Source organism: Cyprinodon tularosa, unplaced genomic scaffold (assembly GCF_016077235.1).
Source record: "Cyprinodon tularosa strain WSP-4 unplaced genomic scaffold, ASM1607723v1 ctg17, whole genome shotgun sequence".
Taxonomy (NCBI): Eukaryota; Metazoa; Chordata; class Actinopteri; order Cyprinodontiformes; family Cyprinodontidae; genus Cyprinodon; species Cyprinodon tularosa.
In genome coordinates, this window is record NW_024038531.1 from 177,005 (window position 1) to 201,857 (window position 24,853).

At 37.6% G+C, this 24,853-nt stretch overlaps 1 protein-coding gene across 1 annotated transcript; it reads left to right on the forward strand.

The window, feature by feature from the left end:
* The first annotated feature begins 1,460 nt into the window (after nucleotides 1–1,460).
* Nucleotides 1,461–3,784, forward strand: LOC119781004 (nuclear factor 7, ovary-like). The gene is made up of 2 exons (XM_038281290.1): nucleotides 1,461–1,529; nucleotides 1,604–3,784. Exons 1-2 carry the CDS (start codon nucleotides 1,523–1,525, stop codon nucleotides 3,238–3,240), a joined length of 1,644 nt encoding a protein of 547 aa, XP_038137218.1. The 5' UTR covers nucleotides 1,461–1,522; the 3' UTR covers nucleotides 3,241–3,784.
* The last annotated feature ends 21,069 nt before the right edge of the window (nucleotides 3,785–24,853 follow it).

Here is a 24,853-nt window from a genome sequence, read left to right on the forward strand (position 1 = left end):
TCTGTTTAGCAAGGGTTGACTGAGGCTGAAAAACACACCCAAGACTTCCTGTTCTGGAGGTGTAAACGTCATGAAGGGAAGGTAGTTGCAGCCAATCACCCTTTCTGCAGAACAAAAGATATGTCTGCTCTAGTCCCTGGAGATTGCAGCAGCATGGCGATGGAGGAGTGACTCAATGATGGCAAAGTAGAAGTTCACCATCATTGTCTTTGGATGAAGTACATCATTTGCTGTGTGTTCTTGATGAGCAAGTTAATTCTCAGCTTCCACTTGAGGTCCTTAGTTATGGCAGTGCCCAAGAATTGGAAGGAGTCCGTAGGGGTGACAGTAGACTCATACAGGTTAAAGGAAGAGGGTAGGGATGCATTTTTTTTTAGATCTGTATAAAAATAGAAAAGGAAAAAGAGAGGGGGTAGAAAGAGAGGGCAAAGAAGAGAAGAAAAAATTGACAAAATAGAAAACACAGAAAGAACAGAATAACTCCTAGGAGTCTGTCTCTACTCTTGAAGAAAAAAAAAAGAAAAAACAACAGATGCTGAGATAGACAAATAAGACCCTGGTGTCTGGAGCCCAGGAGGCTATGGTGCTGAAAGCACAACAAGCTGCAACAACAAGCCCATAAGCTCCACCTGCAGCCTGTCAAGCCCAAGGCAGACGCAGTTTTTGGCCAACAAACCCGAGGCCTAGGGGTCACCATCCTTAGACCAAAAAGGGCCAGGGGGCCCAGGCACATCACAGCAGCCACCTGGAAAGAGACAGTATCCAACAAAGCAACAAGCCCTGCAGAGGGGGACCCAACAATGCACCAGAAATTATTTTATCATTTTGATCTTAAATTTCAAACATTTTTATAGTTTTTATAATCACTTTCTGTCTTGACTATGTTTATTTTCCTCTAGAAGAAACCATGATCAAATATGAAAAATTATGTGATGACGTGGGTGACAGTAGGTACAGTAGTAGTACAAGACTAGGCTTGACAGGTCGATATACTGGCCTATGCCTGTAAAAAAACAGCAGTAGATCAGGTATTGCAGGCTAACAAAGACCTCAATGATTCCCCATTACCAAGGGGTGTACCTGTTCTTCCAGTTAATTTTTCATGTTTTCTAAGTCATGACAAGGCTTTGCTGGACTACTCTACAAAGCTTGGAACTCAATGCTAATCCAGACATTTTGAATTGAAAAAGCTTACTGGATGGGAAGCAAAACGTCTTCAAACTTGGAAAACACAGTCCTGTGGTTTGTTATTTAACTTTTTTGGAAGTTGGTAAATTTTCCCCAACAACTTTAAAATCCTTTTTTACCACACAGAACCAAACAAAGGATAATGTTGACTGCACAACTACTTGTTAGTGAATGATAGTGATGAAAATCTGTTGCCGTTTTATGCCAGGAAAGGGTTAATTTGTTCCAATGAGATGAGGAAATGAGATCATGTGACCAGAGTAAAACAGAAAGTAAAAGGAGCACAGTACATTTCCTTTTCATATACGTCTCAGACATTTACGGAAGCCTTCGTATGGCAGGTAATTTCTCTTTCAGAAGTTTAAAGTATTGTTTTTATTTCTTTTAATATTTATTTTCTGTTTCTTTCTTCTAGAAATGGCTTCTACCACAAGTCTAATGACTGATGATAACTTCTGTTGCTCCATCTGTCTGGATGTGTTTACTAAACCTGTATCAATTCCTTGTGGGCACACCTTTTGTAATAACTGTATCGCAAAAACCTGGGAAACAGTTAAGACTTTATATGAGTGTCCACTATGCAAAGAGACCTATTACCCTAAGCCAATGCTCCGGGTCAACATTTTAATCGCTGAGATGGCAGAAACGTTTAAAAAGAAAGTGAAAAAGAAGGCATCTTCACCCCTTAAAGATGAAGGAATTGAAAAAATGCTATGCAATCTGTGCACAGAGCCAAAGTCCACTGCTGCAAAGTTCTGTTTAGTGTGCTTTATGCCATTCTGTGAAAAACACCTTGAACCCCATCTAACATTACCCGTCTTACAGAGACACAAACTCATCCAGCCAGCTAATAACCTGCTGAACAGGATATGCAAGAGTCACGGTGAACCTCTCGAGCTCTTTTGTTGCGTGGATCAAATGTTTCTTTGTTTGTCCTGCAAAACGCAAGACCATAAAACACACAAAGTAGTTACTTTAGAAGAGGAAGCAATGGTTAGAAAAGAAAAACTGGAGAAAGAAAGAAAATGTGCTGATCAAATGATAGAGGCACATCAGCAGAAAATTCTTCACATTCAATGTTCACTGGATGAAAGCAGGAATAATGCAGATGAAGCACTTTCATGCAAAGACCATGTGGTGGCTACTCTTGTGCGTTACATTCAGAGAAGTCAAACTGAGCTCACCGAGGTGATCAATACAAAGCTGCAAGGGATTGAAAAAGAGGGGAAAGATCTCATTACAGAACTTGATGCAGAAATTGTAAAACTTAAAGTGAAAAATGAACACATTTCTAATGCTTTACTCTCAGATGATGACTTTACAGTTTTAGAAAACTCCCTCGCTGTTACATTATCTTCACCCACAGCAAAGGATTGGTCTGATCTGAAACTTAAAACTGACCAGTTTGCAATTCAAGGAGCCATGGCCAAGCTGCAGATGTCAGTCACAGGTACAATAAATACACTGTGTGATCCTACCTTTAGAGAAAAGCAGCAGTATGCTGTAGATGTGATTTTTGATCCTGACACAGCACACCCTTTATTGAATGTTTCTGAAGATGGGAAGCAGGTTGTCACTGGAAACCAAAAGAAGAATGTCAAAAACAAGCCAGAGAGGTTCGATCAAGTCCTCAACATTCTGGCAAAACAAGGTTTCTCCTCTGGAAAATTCTACTACGAGGTTCAAGTGAAAGGTAAAACTCAGTGGGATCTAGGAGTGGTGAGTGAGTCCATCAACAGGAAAGGGGATATCAGATTGAGCCCAAAGAACGGATACTGGACCATTTGGCTTAGGAATGGAAACAAGCTCACAGCCAATACTGGCCCTGCTGTAAACTTGGCAGTGAGAAAGATACCTGAAAAGGTTGGAGTTTTTGTAGACTTTGACCTGGGTGGGGTTACCTTTTATGATGTGGATGCAAGGGCAGTCATCTATTCCTTCACTGAAAACAACTTTAGCAAAAGGCTCTTTCCGTTTTTCAGTCCCTGCGACAATGACAGTGGTAAAAATTCAGCTGCTTTGATCATCACTCCTGTCACAACCAACCACTGAAAGACTGTTTAATTTGGGGAGGAACATTCTATCAGTTTACAATACTAAAGCCAATGTTTTCATCACCATAATTCATTAGCGGGACTCATAATGCTATAATTTGATGCCAGTATTTGAAGTAATGTTTATTTTTCCTGTTAAGACCTCAGAAAATTATTTGTAATTATATATTGCCTGGAAAAGGGGACATATAGTTTAATTTTGACATATTAGGAAATAAAATAATTAAAATCAAACAGCACAACAACATAAAAAGATATCTAATATCTTTTGATTAATGTCCTTAACATGGCCGAAATGGGAATTTGCTATTATGAGAAATGGCTTCACAAACCTACCAGATACAAAAGTTGTATTTGTTTTTATTAGTATTTTGTTATATAGCACTGTACTTATTTATATCATAGGAAAAAAATGAACACAAGCTGTAGATGCAGCTGCTAATGAAATGAAACTTGATAACCCTTTTGGATCACTGACATGTGGGAGCAAGATACATTTCTAATGTATAAAAGCTAAAATAAATAAATCTTTTATTCAATGACTGGGAGTTATTTTTCTGTATAATGAATTAAAAATTTGCATTCTGGGATGTTTAATTAAAATAGTCTGCAAAGAAGTGAGCAAGTGTGAAGTAATAACTGCACATATTGCATTTTTTCATTACAATATATATATTTCTCTGCCTTTTCAACATAAATACAACAATTTTAAAATCCTGCTACATTCAAGTCATTTAGTAACAATTCTTTTTTTATTGTCACCTATGTGTCACCCTGAAGAGTGCAAACACAAGCTTGAGAAACAACACTTCTATTTTTATCAAACAGATTTAGAGAAAATCACATTCTTCATCTTACATAAATTGTATAGTTAATTAATAATTTAGATGCTTGCACTGTAATTTATGTGACAAAGCAGAACTAAAACTTTGTTAGTATTTGCTCAACAAATATTTTTATAGCAAAACAGGATATCAAACATTTCCATACAGTATAATCTGCACTAAAAAGGTAAACATGTTAAAAACTTTACTAAATATGTAGCAAAATCGATATTGAATAAAATGATAGATTACTGAAATTAAAAAACGCAAAAAAAAAATTTTGTATAAACGTTTTTACACTGACATCCTTAACAGAAATTGGCCATCGAGTAATGTGTGAAATACTGCCGCTATGGTTGAGATAGTCCTCGCTGCAGTATATGATGTCCAGGTTATCTCGCAACTTTTGTAGCTGTAATGGGATTCTCCTCTGTGAGGCTGCACCTGAATGGAGGACCAGGGGTTTCACTAAAAAATAAAAACAACTATTAATAATGAAAAATCAGATAAATGGGAATTCAAAAACTGTTTTCTAAATGTACATTTTCAATTAAAATGCTAAAGAAATGTATTTATTAATTGAATATTAAGTTCAGAAATTTGAAATATTCTTTTTAAATATTCTAAATGGAGATTGAAATCAGATCATAAATACTTTTCCTAATCATATGAAATAACCTGTTTATTTAGTGATCTTTCACTCAGAAGATGCATTTAATTTCACTAGTATTATGCAGCTGGGCATTAATTACTTTCATTTGGTAATCAATAAATAAATATTTTTCTTGTTCTACAGAACAGTTAAGAATACATAGTCTAAAAAGAAACAAGCTTAAAGTAATAGATTTTAGTGATTATTTCATGATCATAAACTAGAGCACCGGTATATTTCATTTATTTTTTTTTACATAAACTGGCAAGATTGGCAAGGAAAAAGGTAATGCACGAAGGACTGTAGACTGAGGGAGCTGAAGAATAACTGTATTAAAACGGTTGCAGATTTTGTCCGTGTTGGGCTCCTGTTCCTTAAGGGCTCATTATGCTTGACACATGGATATTCTGCATGGGAAATATGCCGCATATCACATCATTCGCAGGATTTGTACTCTGACAGCATGCTGACAACACCACACCGCGCAGGGAAGTAGAAAACATCCATTTACAACTTTGTGAGAGACTTTTCATGCTTCTTCAACAGTTATTGCTTTCTTGGAGTTTTTTCTAAATCTGTTGATAGTGATGGTATTTATAAAATAAATTATGGGATGTCTCTAGATGTACATCTACTGTATGAACCATCACCAGCAGGGGCTGTTGCTCATGCAGCATGTTATCCATCAAAATTTAGCAGCGCAGACCACGCAGAAGCGTGAAGCATAAACCAAGCTTTATTCTACAGAACTGCGGAGGAGTTGATGGATCATCTGCACGGTGGAGGAGTACGATTTTAACCATATTTGGTGACCAGGTCGGAGGAGCTCAGCTCAGTTAGGTTAAAGCTTGTATTGCCCTCTCTGTAAAGCATTTGCATGGAAGGATCCAGCCTTCCCTGCATTGTGCAGGGCCTTTTCTAAATATGTGTACTTATGTGTTCTCGTGTGCTTATGAAACGTCATCAGCCTCAGCCCCATTACTGTTCCAATTCAAAAGAACACTGCCAGCCTTCAGAGTTTTTGCTGGAGTCTCAACATCGCAAAACCCTATAGAACTGATTTTTATGGTTCAAAAAGCATTATCAAGAGCCTTACAGAATTTGCTCCAATGCTAAAAGAAAAATCTTGAAGGGGCTTATTTTTAAGGTGAAGCAGATACCAATCTACGGTCTCTTTTAATAGTGAATTCAAATGAAGGCAGCAACCCCAGCAATTCTCTCTCAAAAGGTATTCATACAAAAACCAGCATTGACTGAGCTTCTTCTTCAGTCCCCTCTCTTACACAGTGAATTCTGATGAGGTCCCTTCTCATGCAGCTCTCTTGATATATTATTTTTTACTGCAAGGTGGCTTTGTAACTCCAGAGGTTCCACCATTGCATCTTCAATGTTTTGAATGTGATCCTCTGCTTCCCCTATGAAGCAGCTTCGCTTCATCCATTCTGTTTATCTTTTTTATCTCAGTCTGAATTTCTTTAAGGCCCTCCCACTTTACTTTTATTTTAAGACTTTTATTTCTCACAGCACAGTTTTCAGATCTGCCATCTTATCCAGCAATCTCTGTCTAGCTGGCTCCATTGATCTGTCTTCTTTTAATGTTAGTTGGGTTGCTAATTCTGATTGCTTGCCTGTGTCAGCTATGGTTTCTACTGAATTATTTCCTGATCCTCTTAATTTCACCTTGTCATGATCTTTCTATATATGTTTACTTTTCACTCCAACAATTCTGGTCTTCTAGGGGGTACTTTAGCCCTTTAGGTTAGTCAAGGAGCTGCTCCTATATGTTGCTTCTATGACACATGCCTTCCAAGAAGTCCTGTACATGCCTTTAAGGACTAAAAGTCCTAGTGACATATTTCTATTAACTCTTTTTTCCATAATAGACCTTTTTATGTTAACTGAAGAGCAACTCTTGGGTCCCTTTATTATTCAGGGTTTTGAAAATAGGGATAACCATGATTCAGTCTTAAGGGCTGGTTATACTGCCGCAGCAGTGTGTCACAGTGAGCTTGTTGCAGATATTTTGATTTGTGCCCAATAATGAAGCATGGTCTGCACTTTGTTATTCCATGCCACAACACAAGAGGGACAATCACGAACTAGCTGTGGGTCTAGATATGACCGAGGTGGTGAGGAAGTGGGGGCAAGTTTGTGCGACAATGGAGGGACTTGAGGGCGAAAAACAACGAGGATCCAGGTGGAAAAGGTTCCCAGCATTCTCGCACACCTCACTCTTCATGGTCCAACTTCACTAGTCGTTTTCCACAATGGTGGTCATACAAACAAAACAAGCTGGTAAGATACCAAACAGGAAATACGCATAGTGTAAAGCTGATATAGATTTGAACAATCGGAGGCCTCCTGTCTGCGGCACTGTGTGCGGTCACCTACAATTTTCGAGAGGTGCACAAGATTGTCTGCGGAAGGGGCGGGGCATATCTGCGTTCACTGCGACACACACGCAGACTACCTGGTTTCTGAGTATAAATCAGTCTTTACTATGAAAACCCTACTCATAGGCTCCCACTAAGGCTGCATTAATCTGGGACATTAAATTGTCTTGATGAATGATATTGTGAGAAGTAGTACATTGTTTGTGAAGATGTTTCACTGCAGGTATGCATACCCTTTGTCCAACAGAAGTTGCATCTAATGAATTGCCAAATGTAATGAGATAGATTTATCCATTATGATCCCTTTACAATCCCTTTACAATGATTAATGATTCAGGGCTCCATCAGAGCATTTGTGAGCCAAAGGATCTGACTGAAGCTGAAGATGACCCGAGGGTCAACAGCATCAGACTTTCTTGGCCAATAAATCCTCCAGCTCCAGCTGTTCTCCTCCTGGGAATGACTTCAAATTAGCAAACACTAACAGCTCAGGGAAACTGTAGTCATAGACTGGGAAAAAACTAACCATCTCTAATCATTGATCTGCCACTACTGGGCCAAAGTCATTAGCCTGGTGAAAAAATTGGTCTTGTGAATTTACATGATACATGGGCTAATTCTAATCTTCTGGCTGGAGCTGTGTTAAACCGGCACCTCTCATAAATGTACTATTTAAAGTGCAGAAATGTGTGACGATAATGTAAAAGCAAAGGGCAGCAATATGACTCGAAGATTTTGCCAGAAATATAAAACATGTTTCCAGGATAGTAAAAGCAAATATGTTCAAACTGATTGAAGATCATCTGCATTTTCAAGCTGGTCTGAGTTATGTGTACTCTGTTATCTTATTACATTTATCCTACTGAAGAGAAGGCAGGCAGGAGGCTTGTACCATAAACAAGACTTTCAACAAAACTTCTTAAAAAACATCTGACAAGGTAACAGAAACATAATGGTTTTATAATTCACAAAGCAGCCAGTATCTATCTATCTATGGTGGACATAGATTATTTTAATCTAGATTAATCTCACTACAATCTTGTGATTAATCTAGATTAATCTAGATTAAAATCCCTCATTTGAATTCTGCCAAAAAAATTTGTGATATCTGTGTGCTACCTAAATAATAAGAAAAAGTAAGTCTTTGAACAGGTTTCTCTAGCCAGGTGGCGTATTAGACTAGGGGCTCATCTCCTGTTTCCAAAATGCATCACAAACTGCTTAATAAAGCTTTTCTACTATGATAACTGGTGATGAAAATAAATAATATTCAATAAGATGTAGTTGTTTTTAATAACTTTTTAACTGTAAGCCTACATAACAGGTCATGGTGAACTGTTTACAGTCAGTAGCTTTGTCTCAGTCCAAGCTCTATTTCTCCTTTTTCCACCAGTCACTCAGGCAGACCAACTTTGGTGCAACAGAGTTTGAGGATAATACTAAAATCTCCATTTAAATTGTCTCTTGTGATTTGAAGATCCCGAGGTTTTTTAAAAATTTATCATATGAAACCATAGCTTTAGAAATGAAATAAATAAATACCACATAAGCTACATGTTCAAAAAGTGTCCCAATTTACCCATACAGGTGCTGGTCATAAAATTAGAATATCATGAAAAAGTAGATTGATTTCAGTAATTCCATTTAAAAAGTGAAACTTGTATATTATATTCATACATTACATACAAACTCATATATTTCAGATGTTTATTTTGTTTAATTTTGATGATTACAAATGACAACAAATGAAAATCTCAAATTCATCATATCAGAAAATTAGAATATTGTGAAAAGGTTCAAAATTGATGGCCCCTGGTGCCACACTCTAATCAGCTAATTAACTCAAACCACCTGCAAAAGCCTTTAAATGGTCTTTCAGTCTAGTTCTATAGGCTACACAATCATGGGGAAGACTGCTGACTTGACAGTTGTCCAAAAGACGACCATCGACACCTTGCACAAGGAGGGCAAGACACAAAAGGTCATCGCTAAAGAGGCTGGCTGTTCACAGAGCTCAGTGTCCAAGCACATTAATAGAGAGGCGAAGGGAAGGAAAAGATGTGGTCGAAAAAAGTGTACAAGCAAGAGAGATAACCGCACCCTGGAGAGGATTGTGAAACAAAACCCATTCAAAAATGTGGGGGAGATTCACAAAGAGTGGACTGCAGCTGGAGTGAGTGCTTCAAGAACCACCACACACAGACGTATGAATGACATGGGTTTCTGCTGTCGCATTCCTTGTGTCAAGCCACTCTTGAACCACAGACAGCGTCAGAAGCGTCTTGCCTGGGCTAAAGAGAAACAGGACTGGACTGCTGGTGAGTGGTCCAAAGTCATGTTCTCTGATGAAAGTAAATTTTGCATTTCCTTTGGAAATCAAGGTCCCAGAGTCTGAAGGAAAAGAAGAGAGGCACTTCATCCACGTTGCTTGAAGTCCAGTGTAAAGTTTCCACAGTCAGTGATGGTTTGGGATGCCATGTCATCTGCTGGTGTTGGTCCATTGTGTTTTCTGAGGTCCAGGGTCAACGCAGCCACATACCAGGAAGTTTTAGAGCACTTCATGCTTCCTGCAGCTGACCAACTTTTTGGAGATGCAGATTTCATTTTCCAACAGGACTTGGCACCTGCACACAGTGCCAAAGCTACCAGTACCTGGTTGAAGGACCATGGTATCCCTGTTCTTAATTGGCCAGCAAACTCTCCTGACCTTAACTCCATAGAAAATCTATGGGGTATTGTGAAGAAGAAGATGCAATCAGAAGAGCTAAAAGCCACTATTAGAGCAACCTGGGCTATCATAACACCTGAGCAGTGCCCCAGACTGATCGACTCCATGCCACGCCGCATTGCTGCAGTAATACAGGCCAAAGGAGGCCCAACTAAATACTGAGTGCTGTACATGCTCATACTTTTCATGTTCATACTTTTCAGTTGGCCAAAATTTCTATAAATCCTTTGTTTTTATTGGTCTTCAGTAATATTCTAATTTTCTGATATGATGAATTTGAGATTTTCATTTGTTGTCATTTGTAATCATCAAAATTAAACAAAATAAACATCTGAAATATATGAGTTTGTATGTAATGTATGAATATAATATACAAGTTTCACTTTTTAAATGGAATTACTGAAATCAATCTACTTTTTCATGATATTCTAATTTTATGACCAGCACCTGTATACACCAAAGCAATCATCAAGAAGCAAACATAATGTTTTTGTAGTCATTGGTGGTGGTGTGGTAAAATGAAAGTTTAAATTACATACCATAGCCTACCTCCATTTAGGTGGTGCTTGAGACTGGAAGAACTCCTGCAGTAAACCAATTCCGCATTGCACAAGGTGCAAACAGCTTTGGTCTTGTTGAGTTTTCCATTGGGAATCTTCTTAAAAATACATTTTCCCTGAAGCTAACCCAGAACTTTTATAGCTGCATCCATGTTTAACATTTTCTTAGACGCAGACGGAGTTTCAGGGTCAGCCATCATTTACGATCACACAGATTCTCTCAATTTCGAATAAGTTAATCAACAAACATCCTTCTTTGCCACAATCCTTTTTGGAAATCAACAACTTTGCTGTCTAGTGATCGATTGTTCTCTGTAGCATCAGCGGCGCTTTCACTTATAAACCCAATCAGCTGATTTTACTCAAGGCCCATTGGCTGCTTTCTTAGTTGGTCTGTAAGTGATCTGCTGGATCCCCCAACTTTGCGCTTTTCCTCAAGCCATCAGGGAAGTTTTTCTACTTGTTACGGCTACTCTTGCAACCTAATAATTTCGCAAATGTAAAAAAAAATGGCAGAGTAGTTTTTAGGTGGAGATTTTCGACTAACTCAAAAATAAAAAGTACTTGCGGAAAGTATTCTGGTTTCTCTGTTTCCTTTACTTATAAAAATAAAAATAATCAGCGAGTTGACTTACAAAAAATTTAAATATAAACACTAATTGGTGGTAGAAAAGTTGTTTCTCTCCTCACTCCTTCACCAAAAAATCAGATCAATCACAACAGCTGCTTCTGATTGTTAATCACAGCAGTAGGTGGTGTGACAAAGAGGATGGTCAAATAAAATAAATGAATTCATCTGAGGCTCGGGTCCTCAACCAGAGGTCTCTATGTATCTGTTTGAGTTCCCTCTACAGTATGCAGGTAGCTGTCTCTAGTGCTCCGATGACCCCAGACCAGTGGCAGCTGGTGGATTTTCTCCAGGGGGGGATTTAAATTCAAAATAGACTCATACCAAAAACCAACCAAGTGTATAATAAGTTAGCACATCAGTATATTTATATAAATACAACAAAAAACATAAAAACTATTTCATGAACAGGTTTACTTTTTGTACATAAATATTGCCCTTCTGAGGCTTTGTGAAGGCAAAACTGTGTTTTACATGGTCCAATATGGTGTCACAAACCTAAAAAATAAAATACCAGTTTAGTAATGCAGAAGCTACAGTATTAGTCAGCTTTGTACTTTTTTAAGATATAAAAACAATTTTATGAGAATGTGTTTGTCAGCTTTGGTTGTGGTTTGAGGGCTCAAATGCAGAGGTGAGTTCTTGCAGTTTTAAGGAACCAACACAGGTAGGAATCCAAAATCCAAGTTAAAATGTAAAACTTAACCAGAACCATGAGACATCAGGGAAAATGAGCTTGTGGAAACAGGGAAAAATGAGGAGAGACGAGGTAAGACGAGGAACCAGGAGTGATGAACTGCACATGGAGAGTATTTAAGGTTGACTGAACAAAGGGTGGACTAACGAGCTGATTGGGGGCAGGTGAGGACAGAGGCTTCTAGGAAGAGAGCTAAGGAAAAGGAAACCAACACAAGAGGGGAACAGAAGGCAACAAAGAAAAGTCTAAGAAGTCAAATAAATCCTAAAACACAACAAAATAGGAATAAAACCAATAAAACTAGAAAACAACATGAAACTGAAAACTTAACAGAACCAAGACCATTACAGTGTTTATTAAGAGAAACTAAGAAACACCTAGAAAAAGTACACTATATCATATTATTTTCCATGGTTCATGCTTCTTTTCCTTTTCTAAAAAGTGCTTTAAATCAGTCCTACCTGTCTTTATCTATGCGGGGTTAGATCCTGACGTTTGAAAAGGAGTCAGGGAATCAAGGCAGTAGAATAAAGCATTAGCCACGCTTCATGCAGTTAGCTAAGCCAATTTTGATGTTCAGCCGATCTGGTCAAAACTATTTCACCTCCAGCTTCTCTTGGTAAGTTTTTAAGGGAATTTCCTTTCTGTGACTCTGCCTGTTAATCACCCGCACTACAACTGTGATGACAGTTCCTGTCACCTCAAGCCGTAGCTTTGGTGAGCTGTAGCCAGGTCAGGGAAACAGGATAGTTCTGAGATCCAGGAGTCCGTAGCCCGGACAGCGGTTCCAATAAAAACAGGAACAAGAACCATATATAAAACATCAAGAGCAAGTGGATAAGACGAGTAATAATTAATAACCTGGTTAACTTAGGCAGGTAAGTGAAATGAGCAATTAGGTCAGCTATCAGGGCAGTAATCATGACAGTTTCTTGGGCCTCTTTGTATAGCCTGCATCTGGGATGCTAACTGGTATGGCAGATCTGGGCCTCTATTGCTCTGGTGCTCAAGGCCTGCTCCTGTGCTGCCATGATCAGTGCTGCTGAGCTCTCGTTCTGTCCAATCCATTCTACTGTAGGCATTGGTAGGATTCCAATCAATCACTTCAGCTATCTACCAATGGTACATTCCATCCAGGGTTTTTTCTTTTGCTCCCATGATGGTTCTTCCTGTTTCTTCATTTCCAGCTTCAACTGTCTGAAACATCCATTGAGCACTTAATCCCTTGGAGCTTTTCTCCTGGTGTATTCTTTGAGCTTGGATGTTTCATCTTCAATGGTGGCTCTGGTGCTCACTAGGCCTCTGCCTCCTTCTTTGCTCTTGTTGTATAGTCTGTGGATACTGGATTTGGGGAGGAAACCACAATGCATGATGAGTATCGTTTGTGTTTTAACATCAGTGAATTTCCTCCTTTGGCTAACTTATTCTAAGATACTTGTAGGTATCTAAATTTGCTATTCTCCATTCTGGGAGTGTGATCACCTATATCTTACATTTGTTCTCCTTATATATCTACATTATGGAGGATCTAACAGGTGTTGGATGCAGCATCTCCAGTGGTAAAGTTAGTCAGAGCTCAATTAGACATTTTGACATTTTTTCGGGAATCCCACAGGTCACGGGATTCCCGTGGGATGGGAGTCAGTATTAGTAACGATCACGTGGGACGGTACAGGATTAAACATTAACAGGAGCAGACGGGAGCGGGAGCAAACCAATAATAACTAAAAAAAAAAAAATAGGATCGATGCCAAAAAATAAAATAAAATAGAAAGAAAAAAAATCCAGTACTGGCGCGGCGCCGCCATTTTGTAGTTTATTTCCTTGAAGCCTACACTATAATGCGAGTCAAAAAAACTACACGACCCAAAAACCAACAGTGCTTCCGCTCTGAGTTTTTCACCCGCGCTCAGAAAAAAAACAAGAATGGGAGTGGTGCAGGAGAGGGAGTCATTCTGAATGGGAGCGGGATAGGAGTGGGAGTAATTTCACCAGGAGTGGGACGGGACAGGATTTTAATTTCTACTCTGGCCCGGGATCGGGATGGGACACCATTTTTTTCTGTGGGAGTGGGACGGGACAGGAGTGAAAATCCACTCCCGTGTCAGTCTATAATGCATATATGTATGTATATGATATATATATGTGTGAGTGTATATATATATATATATATATATATATATATATATATATATATATATATATATCTAACAGGTGTTGGTGTTGGATGCAACATCTCCAGTGGTAAAGTTAGTCAGAGCTCAAGCACCAGTAAGCAGTGGTGTCAAAAGTACACACATTTGTTACTTAAGAAGAAGTATTAAAAAAACAACAACAACAACAACAAAAAAAAACACCTATATGCTACTATATGAATTGAAAGCTCAATTTTTCGACTATTTCGAAAAATTCTTTGAGATAGGGCCAAGGATGAGGGATGTCTTGTGGGTCTCTGTCTTCATCTCTCGATATGCTCTCGCCTGTGTCCGACATTTTAGACATTTAAACATCTTTTTCTAAATCCCACATTGTAGCATGGCATAGACAATTCGTGTTTGCAGTTTGAAGAACACCCGCTTGCTTCTGATGATTTCCTTTGGCTAACCAATAAGTGTAAGTGTTATATGATTCTTTCAATTACACTAGTTTTCACTAGATGTGGATGGTGCAAGTGATCTGCATTTGATGGCGCACATGATGTGAAATAAATATTTTTAAACATTAACCCGAAGCCAAGGGTAACGAGTAACATTTGTTTTAAAAATGTAAGGAATAGAAAGTACAGATATTTGTGTGAAAATGTAATGAGTAGAAGTCAGAAGTAGGAAGAAAAATAAGTTATGGAGTAAAGTATAGATACCTAAAAAGTGTACTTAAGTACAGTAACCAAGTATTTTTACTTTGTTACTTGACACCTCTGCCAGTAAGGCAAAAACATCACAAATTTGAGGCAATATCTAAATCAGCAAAACAGAAATTGAGTTGTGTTGACAATGCTTAAATAAAAGTACTTTATTTTAATTCTATAGTCCTATTTTCTCTTTCTTTGTCTTTAATCATATTTATGGATATTAAGTCATAATCAGTCGAACAGTCGAACAGTCATACCCTGTGTATAACAGATCTGATGAATCTGATAAGGTAGTTATATTTAAACAAAATGTTTTTCATTGTTCTCAGGTAATTCATTTGACATTTGACATCTTCATACTAACCTACTCAAATACCGTATTTTCACGACTATAAGGCGCACTTAAACGTCTTTTTTTTCCTCAAAATGTGCGGTGCGCCCTATGGTGCGGTGCGCCTTATGTGTGTTGTAACTGCGACTTTTGAGACCACCTCATTGAGGAGATGATGAAAGAGTGGCTGAATGTAAGGAGACCAGGTGTTTTTTTTCCACCCCTCACCATCGCTGTTAATATGTAACTCCATGCGTGCCCATCTCACAGCTGATGTGAAAAACATGGGGAAACAAATTAACGCTGCTCGACATCGGTGTGAACCGGACCCAGCAGGTGCAGCAGAAGCAGCGTGTTTACATGCAAAGTCAATGGTTGACGCGCATATAGGTGCAGCAAAAGGTCCCGCAGCGCATTTTGGTGCAGCACGTCGGGAGCGTTTAAGCATCTGAAGCGCCGCCAACGCGCTTCTGCTGCTCGAGATGGAAAAATTGAAGTTTTGCTGCTGGACGCGCCGCATCAACCAATCAGAGAAGCTGATCTGGGAGCTGCCAGCGAGACAGACAGCGCTCTGATGACATGATATTAACGCAAATGGAAAAGGCTGGATGGATGCGTGTCTGAGGCAGGTGTATGTGAGAAGACTAGGTGGTTTTTTCCACGCATCACCATCGCTGTGTGCCCATCTCACAGCCGATGTGAAAAAAAGGTGAATCAAATGAACGCTGTGCTCGCCGTTATCCGGGGGGTCTGACAAAGGAGCTTCAACCGCTCGACATCGGTGTGAAGCAGCCGTTCGAAGTAAGGCTGCGAGCGGCGTGGGAGCGATGGATGACCGACGGAGACCACAGTTTCAGGATAAGAAGGCAGCGCTGGGCAGATTACGCCACAGTTTGCGGATGGATTGTAGATGCTTGGACTAAAGTGTCTGCTGGCTCTGTTGTTCAAGCTTTCGCAAAAGCCGGCATTATTTCTGAGGAGCTGCGCTGCACGGAAAGTGACTGACAGCGAAGAAGGGGAAACTGGCATGTCTGATTTAGCGCAGCTGTTTTATTCAGAAACAGAGGATGATGACTTTGATGGGTTTGATTAATACTTTGTAATAAATACATGAATAAAGCACAATCATACTCAGTTTTGCTCCCGCTGTATTTTTCTCCCTGAAAACTTAATTCAACAGCAGCCCCGGCGCGTCTCCTCCTCTTCATCGCGGTGGCTGGCAGGTGTTTTTTCATCTAAATAATCTAAATCTTGCAGCTATATTTGCTGTGATCAGTGGGAATAAAGTAGTTTTAATATGTTTTTAAGTGAGAAAGTCCACCTGAAAACTTAATAATTGCAGTCAGTTCATCCAGATTATCTATTTCTGTCGGAGGCGCTCAGACCCCCACATACCAGCGGTGCGCTGACAGCAGAAATCTCTTCATCAGCAGCCTGTAGGCTGGGCAGCCTGGGGTTCACCGCGGCTGCTGGCAGGTGTTTTTCATCTAAATAATTTTAGCTGCAGGCACCAGGATACCGGTAATAAAAGCGAACATATTCCGTCAGCAGGTTTCAGGATTTTAAGTTAATTTAGGAGTGACCACAGCACTGTGTCATCTGCGATGTCTCTGTCTCACGGCCAGCTGCCAGGTTTGATTAATACTTTGTAATAAATACATGAATAAAGCACAGTCATACTCAGTTTTGCCCCCGCTGTATTTTTAAATACGCAGTAGAGGTATTTAAAGGTAGTAGAGGACATGTACCTGTATATAAAAAACGCGCCCTATAGTCCGGTGCGCCTTATGTGTGTGTTAAATACAGAAATGGGACACATAACTGAGAGTGCGCCTTTTAGTCCGGTGCGCCTTATGGTCGTGAAAATACGGTAAATGTAATGTAAATAAAATATGATAGACTTCAGTGTGAATCAGCCACCACTTCCAAGTGGTTTTGAACTAATACTGAGCACTATAAATACTTATTTTTCGGTTGTCATTCATCTTTCCTTGCTGCTTAAAGAGCCTGACATGCATCAGAGCCATAAATGAAGTCACATCTCTAAGTAATAGCAGTAGCTGTAATGTGGCAGTCGTTCCCAAATGCCTGGGAATTGAGAGTAAATATGCTGCCATGCTTCACCTTTATTCTACTGTTATCAAGATTTAGGGAAATGTTTTTCTATTTAATGCAGTAATTCTCAATAAGAGGTAGGCAACTCTGGTTTTACACCATACTGGGGAAAAAAGACAAAAACAATTGTTCACAGAGGAGCCGACAACTGCCACACGTTGAATGCATTAGCCTTTAAATTTCAGTAGTGTTTAGTGTTTGCATAGATATTAGATACAAGTCTGTGATTATTAGCAAATAAAGGTACCATTTTGTTTTAACCCTTGTTCTTTTGTGATTATTTTATGCAGTGAATGATTTATCACTCAGGTCAGATCACCCCTCCTTTTGAGTAACATTAGAATGAACAAAGACAAATTCTTTGGTTGGTGATTATTAACTCTGCTGATAGCCATATACTAAATTAGTTTATTAGTAAATTGGTAAGGCCACTGGGTTTTAAACAGGCAGTCCAGGAGTATATCAATTATGTAGAAGACTAAGAAACATGGTGAATAGGTAAACTACATTTATAATCATTTAACTAATAATCATTGTTTGGTTTTACCCTCAATTTGAATGCACTAATACTTAACTAGTTCTAGCTATTTAATATATACAGAATCTTCTGGTAAAATTGTACATGTCCTTCACAAAAACAAGTTCCAAGGAATTTTGGGGGTTTGGCAAATGATAGCTAAGGTGTTTTACTATCCAACGAAAGAACAGCTTTAGAGAAAATGTTGTAAATACTATATTTGGCTTGTGTAGTTTGATATGTAACCACAGGCTGCATAAGTGGAGTTGCTAAGCAGCTGAGTGACAGCTTCCCAATGTTTCTTGCTGTGGTGTGTGCTCAACACTGCCTTGCCTTGACCTGGATTGAGTATTTGCCAAGTATTTGACCTTGAACATAGCCTCTAGGAAAGTATTTGTTCTTTCATCACAATGCAAATCAAACTGCAGTACCAAAGACAGCAGCTACTGTACCACCTAAGGAGTTTATGACTTGAAGATTAATGTATTGTACTCATTCATAATTGGTATTCCCAATTTTCTTGCTTATAAGTTATGCATGTGTTGAAGTGTGCAGTTTCAGGAGCTCTGAGCACAATTTGCTGAATCTGATCATATTGGAGTGAAGAGTGGATCTTGTCTACAGCAAGATAGAGTATTTTTAAGTTTTAATTGTTTTTTTCAAAAGTTGTGATTTGGTCTCAGGGTTCAAGACCTTATTAAAAGCCCAGGAAATACGCACTACAAGTCCCCTTTAACAATATAAATCTGATGTAAGAGTGTCAATAAGCAAAAGTTGTTTTTTCCACAAATGGATTATTGTACCATTCTACTATATAGAATCAAATAAGGGTTTCCTAACTGAAATTCAATTTATATTTTAGGACACAAGGTGGCTATCATCAGTGCTTGTCTTGTTAAGCTGCTTGCACATTTGCGGAGGAGGCTGAGATGAAAAAGTCGACTAATACCATGGACCATAACACTTGTGTACAACCTATAAATTTTTGCCATCCGTGTACTTGCAGGCAAACATGCCACACATTGCGAGGTTGTTGAATGTTTTCAAACAGATAAATGTCAACTTCATCCACATTAAGGAGCAGGTGTGTTATCATCAGTTTATAATATTTATGTTCTGTCTGATTTCCATTCTGTGTGTGTCTAAATATATCTATGATTCTGCTGGTTATGGTGACAATATTAAAATATACAGTAAAATCTCTTTAACTTAAGGCCCTCAAGCTTATCAGGGATGCAGGAGCGGTCCCACTTCCCGGGTCATTTCTGTCCCATCTACATCAAGAAACCATTGACCCCTTGCCCTCAGAAGGTTCGAGATCCAGCATAAGGAGAAAAGGGAATTGAGGAAATGTCAAATCATTAGTGGAGAACATTTGTAAGATAGGTAAATTAAGAAGGTTTCCTTTTGGAATTAGTGTATTTAGTCTTTGAAGTCAATGTGAAGTTTCATTTCAGGTTCCTTGGTTTTAACCCTGTAATGCCAAATGTATCATATTTGATACATACAGTTTCTGAAATGTTTTGCGTCTGACACTTTTTGCATAATTTAATGGTAAAAACTTTGCTCAAATTCCTATTGTACACAATCAGATATACCTGATAACAGAGGGCAGAAGACTACACAAAAAATTATCTTGACTTATCGCATAGTAATAAATTATTAATATCAAAAATGTATTTCTGTTTTTTCTTTTTAATTATTTTGTTAAAAGGCCAAATAAGGACTTCAAACCAAAAAGAAAGCAATTTTCTGTTTTGTTTTATTCTTGGATCGGGCTTTAAAGGGTTAAGTAGCAAAGACAAAAAGCTAATATTTTGAAAAATGCCTTAATTCCTTAAGCTGTTTGAAGAGTTTGTGGGTTCATATTTATATTCTGCAACTTACATGTGACTGTTACTTACATAACCAGTCTAATACACTACCTGGATACAAGGTTCCAAAAGTTGGATGTAACTGCAGCATTCAGTCTGTTGGGACCACAGGGTGCTGCACTCAAGGCTAAAGGGAGCATAGACTGTTAACAAACTTTGGCAGGAAAGTTCTTCTATGCTCAGGAGACTTTTCTGACTCAAGAATGGCATTCATTCAAGGACTTGCAGGGAGGAACATTCAAGGTGGATGAATTATATTAAAGTTACACCTCAACCAGGACATAAGCATAAGTTATTCTTCACCAAAAATGTTATATCTCAGTTTAATGCTGTGTTCACTTGTACCTGTTATAATTAAACATCGCTGACTTTACATTTACATTTTTATTGTTTATTAAATTCAGGCTGTAAACAAAACATAATCAACATCTCTCTAAAACATTTTTCCTAGGACAAGAACCAGGTTGAAACAAGTACAAATGGTGTGCTCCTAAGGCACATTCCTTTTGATTAATTGTAGTTATATTCATTTTTAGGTGAAATAAAATTAGGGAGAACAGCTTCCTCTACTTCAGGATTTCTAATAATGGACCCAGCCCCGAGGATTTAATTTTGGTAGAGGTCTGAAGCTGTTTTATGGAAATCCAGAAAAATAAAATCTTCAGAGCCTGAGTGCAGATTTTTGCAAATTGCTTGATTTAATTATTGTTGTAGTATCCTTTTTTTATATCAGAAAAGTCAATAAAGAGTGAAATCCATTTGAAGTAAGGATGAAACCAGAAAAGAAGGATGTGAAGTTTGAAATTGGCATAGGATGCAGTGTTAGCATTAGAAATGAAAACAGTTTTTTGAGACTTCAGGATGGACCTGGGAGACAGATGGAAACAGCAGATGAGCTTGAGACATGAAGAAACACACAAAGACTGTCCCTTGTCTACTGGATAGACTCCATGTCTTATATTTACAGAGAGAGAGATCTTTGTTTTAAACTGAATCTGATCATTTTTAGAGTGTGCCATGTTAGCAACAACATGAGCCTAATTTTTAGTTACAGTGAGAATACTCAGGTGGTCAAAGTACGAAATAAATCAAATCAATCATTTTTGTAAAATGTTTCATTTGAAACTATAAGGTGAAGGTCCCCGAATTAAAAAATGTAAAGGTACCTGTGCTTTACTATCTCCCAAAAATGCAAATGTGTCCACATATTCTGCTTAACATCTAGTGATTATTTGATCAACACAATGTTTATGAAGCCCATTAAATTTTTTCCTGTAAGACTACTAGCATTATTTTCTTGTATGAATTCAGAAAGAGCTGAAACTAAAAGTGTAACTTGCACATTAGTATCTATCAGCATTATTCCTTCAAAGTTATCAGATTTGATAGCTTTCAAAAGTGGGTAGTAAGTAGTTGCATTTACTATGGTAAATTAGATGAACTTTTTTGAACACATATTTGAATAGGTTATACTGTAATGCACTTTTGCTACACTTGAGTAGTATCAAGCATCACTGCTCTTGTGTACATTACAGTACACAGTATCTTACTTCCTTATGTAAATTATTTCACTGAATAAGGTTTTAACCAAAAAATTAAGACACAGCCAGAGTTTTTTTTTTAAGTGGGAAATGTTTTAATTTAACACAAGAGTGTTAGTTTTTATTTGCTAAACTAATTGAGTCATTTGGAGGTTAGGGATAGAAAAGCTTTCAATAGTAAACAGCTACAATTATAGATTTCAAACCTGAGTTTTCTTGTTCCATGTCTAAAACAATGTGATTTCGACATAACTTGTTTTGTTTGATAAGATATTTTATAATTCAAATAATTCGTTAGCCTTCTTGATTTTTTACTTTGAGTAATGCTGCTCTTACTTAAGTACAATTTTAGCTACCTTACCCAGCTCTTATGGGTTCAATCTGGCTGGGAAAATTGTACTTAATATATTTTACCTCATGTTTTTACATTCTACAGTGTATTAATACAGCATTAACTTAATAGTTTTGACACTAATTATATTTTACAACTAATAGGAATCATAATTCCATCATATAATGTTCTAATGTTTAACAATATTCACCCTTGGTTAACACAAGCCTTCAAAAACCAAGTATCTTAAGTAATTTCTGTCCCTTAAAAGAACTGACTGACTCCTGGATAGGTTTATTTTAGAAAATGCTGAGTGAAAGTCTAGTTACCTGCAATTTAAGCCTTTTTGTGGTTGCAGTGACCTGAATGACTGAAACTTTGCACATGCATAAGAATACCTAAAAGAGAAAGAACCTTAATTTCTGCAGCACATGACCACCATCATGAAAATACTGTAGAATTGTTATTCTTAGCTGTTGTCCAGAAGTATTAGGACCTTGCTGAAAGTGCTGATATTACTGATTGCCACATTAAAGCCAATGCCGAAGGCGGTATAGAAACCAACAAGAATTTGCCATAATTCAGAGGTAATGTTATAAGCCAATGGCTCTTAGATTTAGGAGTAGAACTATGTTGTATAATTCTTAATAAAGAAAGCAGAGATCTCTCCCTGTTAACACAAGCATGCTTAAATGGGAATATTCCCCTCATTTGTTTTTTATTCTATTAAATTAACATATTGATCAGAACAGATGGACCCAGAATTGAAACCAGACAACTAGTGTTTAAAAAGGGTTTATTGAAATGAAAATTCTGCAGGTAGCGTTAATGATTAGGGCAGGATCCTCTGGAAATGAGACACAAGATTAATGACGAGATTAGCTTTATGATGTGCATCAATCACAAACCTAAGGGTCACTAAACTTCTTTTATTCCTCAATCTGGGAAGAATCACAAGATTAGGATTGCGCCAGTTGACAGCAGCACTGATGTTGCCATCACTGGTCAGGAAGTCGCAGAGAATAACTCCAGCCAAGTTACAATGGTCCGTGGTCAGGCATGGATGAGAAAAATTAAGACAATAGTAGGTAGAAGGAACAGGAGGACAAACCAGAATCCGTAGTCAGTGGAGAAGTCCAGGGTCAGAGCCAAGTGATCAGAAGTAAAATGAAGCACCAGAGGGAAATCTGTGACAAGGTCAAGAAACACCTCCAGGTTAAGCAATGGGCAAGTAAAAAAAACAGACCAGGGTTAGGCAGAACAGACAGGCAGTCAGGTCAGACAGGGATCCTGCAGGTTCAGAAACAGGGATAGATCAGGTCAGGCAAACAGGCAGGAAGTAAGGAATCAAAATGCTGGAATAGATCTCACCAATGGCTTGAAATAATCTGGCAGTGATGTTTGGTCTGAAGGCTGATTATATATTGATAGGTGCAGGTGGATCAAATGAGTAGTAATTAGAATGGGGCGTAGCTGAGCAGGTGTGTCTTGTGAGGAATTAGACCAGCATCATTTCTGAGATCATGGCAATTGAGCCATTGAATCAAAGATCATTTCAGATCAAATTATGGCCATATTAAAAATGCCTTTATTTTCATCATACAAAACACATTCTCTTTACTTATTGAATAGAAAGTCATATGAAAGAAAAAGAAAATCAGAATCAAAGACAACATAAAGCCTATTATCTTTGCTCCAAAGTTTCCTTTTCAGTTGTTCTATTTTTTTTTTTGTTGAGATAGCACCTGGGACCTCTATAACACGTCAATACTGTGTTAGCATAATTATATATGACAAGGCGTAGACACAGAGCTTTCCTTTAACAAATGGTGTTCCCGCCCTAGACCTGAATAAGTTGTATCACTCCAGGACAGAAGAGCCAGTGATGGACCAACCACACAGCCGCACACACACACACACATATATATATATATATATATATATATATATATATATATATATATATATATATATATATATATATATATATATATATATATATATATATATATATATATATATTTATTTATTTTTATTTATTTTTTTTTTGCTCTAAATCTACTAAGGTACAACGTGAACTTCTGAGAAAATATGTTGTCCCACCTTGGGCATGAAAAACCCAAACATTAAGCTCTCGGTTACTTGGTTTTATATTCAACCTTGTACTGGGACAATTTGATTCCTGTAGCTCCTAAAGATAAACAAATTATTTCAGTCGTCTTGTTATCCCCCTTTTTCCTTTTTTAAAAGAGCTTATATATTTATTTTATAGGATTCTAAGTTATAATGTTTTGTCTGTCAAGTAAAATATGGTAACTTATTATACTAACTGAAAGTAAACTTTAAGATAAACATTAGATAATGTTTTATACTTGTCCTCAGAAAACATTGGTCTAATGTATTATTTTAAGCAAAAAGTAAAACTGTGTAGCAAGAAATAAGGTTGAGCTTAACAGGGTTGGAATGGAATTAGACAATGTATATCCTTCAATACCATCTTGAAATTGAGAAGAAAAATATAAGAAAAACATGATTATTGATGTTCAGACGTTTATTTGTCAGAATATATATGACTGAATTATACTTGTGTAATTCAATCTGAGGTTTTTTCTCAGAACCATAATTTTTATGTACCCGAACAAGTCAACTAAACAGCTAAACCATAAATAATACAAAAAATATTTCAATGTGAGTGCTAGAAGGGTCTGAAGATGTTCTATACCAAGTTTCATGTTTGTACATCAAATGGTTGAGAAGGGGTGGTGATACGAACATGTGTCGAATGTGTCGTTTTGGATTTTTGTTTGTGAATTTTTGATAACTCTCCTATTGGATTTCTATTGAGGGAGTTCGGACTTGTTGGTTGTCTAGGTCAAAATGTAGGAAAACTGTAAATCCCACACCAATGAGGGTTACCTTTCCCGAATCCTGACATAAATACCTACATTTTGATCTATGAGTTCTATGGGTAGTTTAAACATTCAGTGGGTAAGAAGAAGTTTTTTGCCAAAGGTAAAATAGAGTGGCACACTCTATGAGCACAAAGATTCCCTCCTTGACTTCTTTTATAACACCAAAAATCTTTACAAAATCTTAAAAACTTTAAAGCTTCACTGAAGCAAAACAGTAAGAGGTAGCAAAAAGCTGAGTTAAATGGTAATAGCTGAAGGGTGCGGAAATGTTTAAAAATTTGAATGGTATTTCTAGCTGAAAGTATGCAGAAGAAGTTAAAAGGCAAAGTAGCTGAAGTTTTAGTGGAATTTTCTCAAAATGACATTTAATTCTATGGGCCAAAAAATGTCATAAAAACCTTAATATTTAAAAAAATATTAAAGCTGCAAGTACCAAAAGCCTCCAGAAGAAGCTGAAGGTTTTAATACCAAAATTGTTGAAATCGGCTGAGGTATGCGGGACTAGTTAGAGACGGAAAAAGAGAAGCAGGAAAAAAATAAGTGAGAATGCATTAATGCCCACCCATTCTCACGTTATCAAGAGCGTGCATATTTTTATATATGTATATCAGCCAGAAAATGTAAACCATTTGTTTTTACATTTCAACTTACATACTT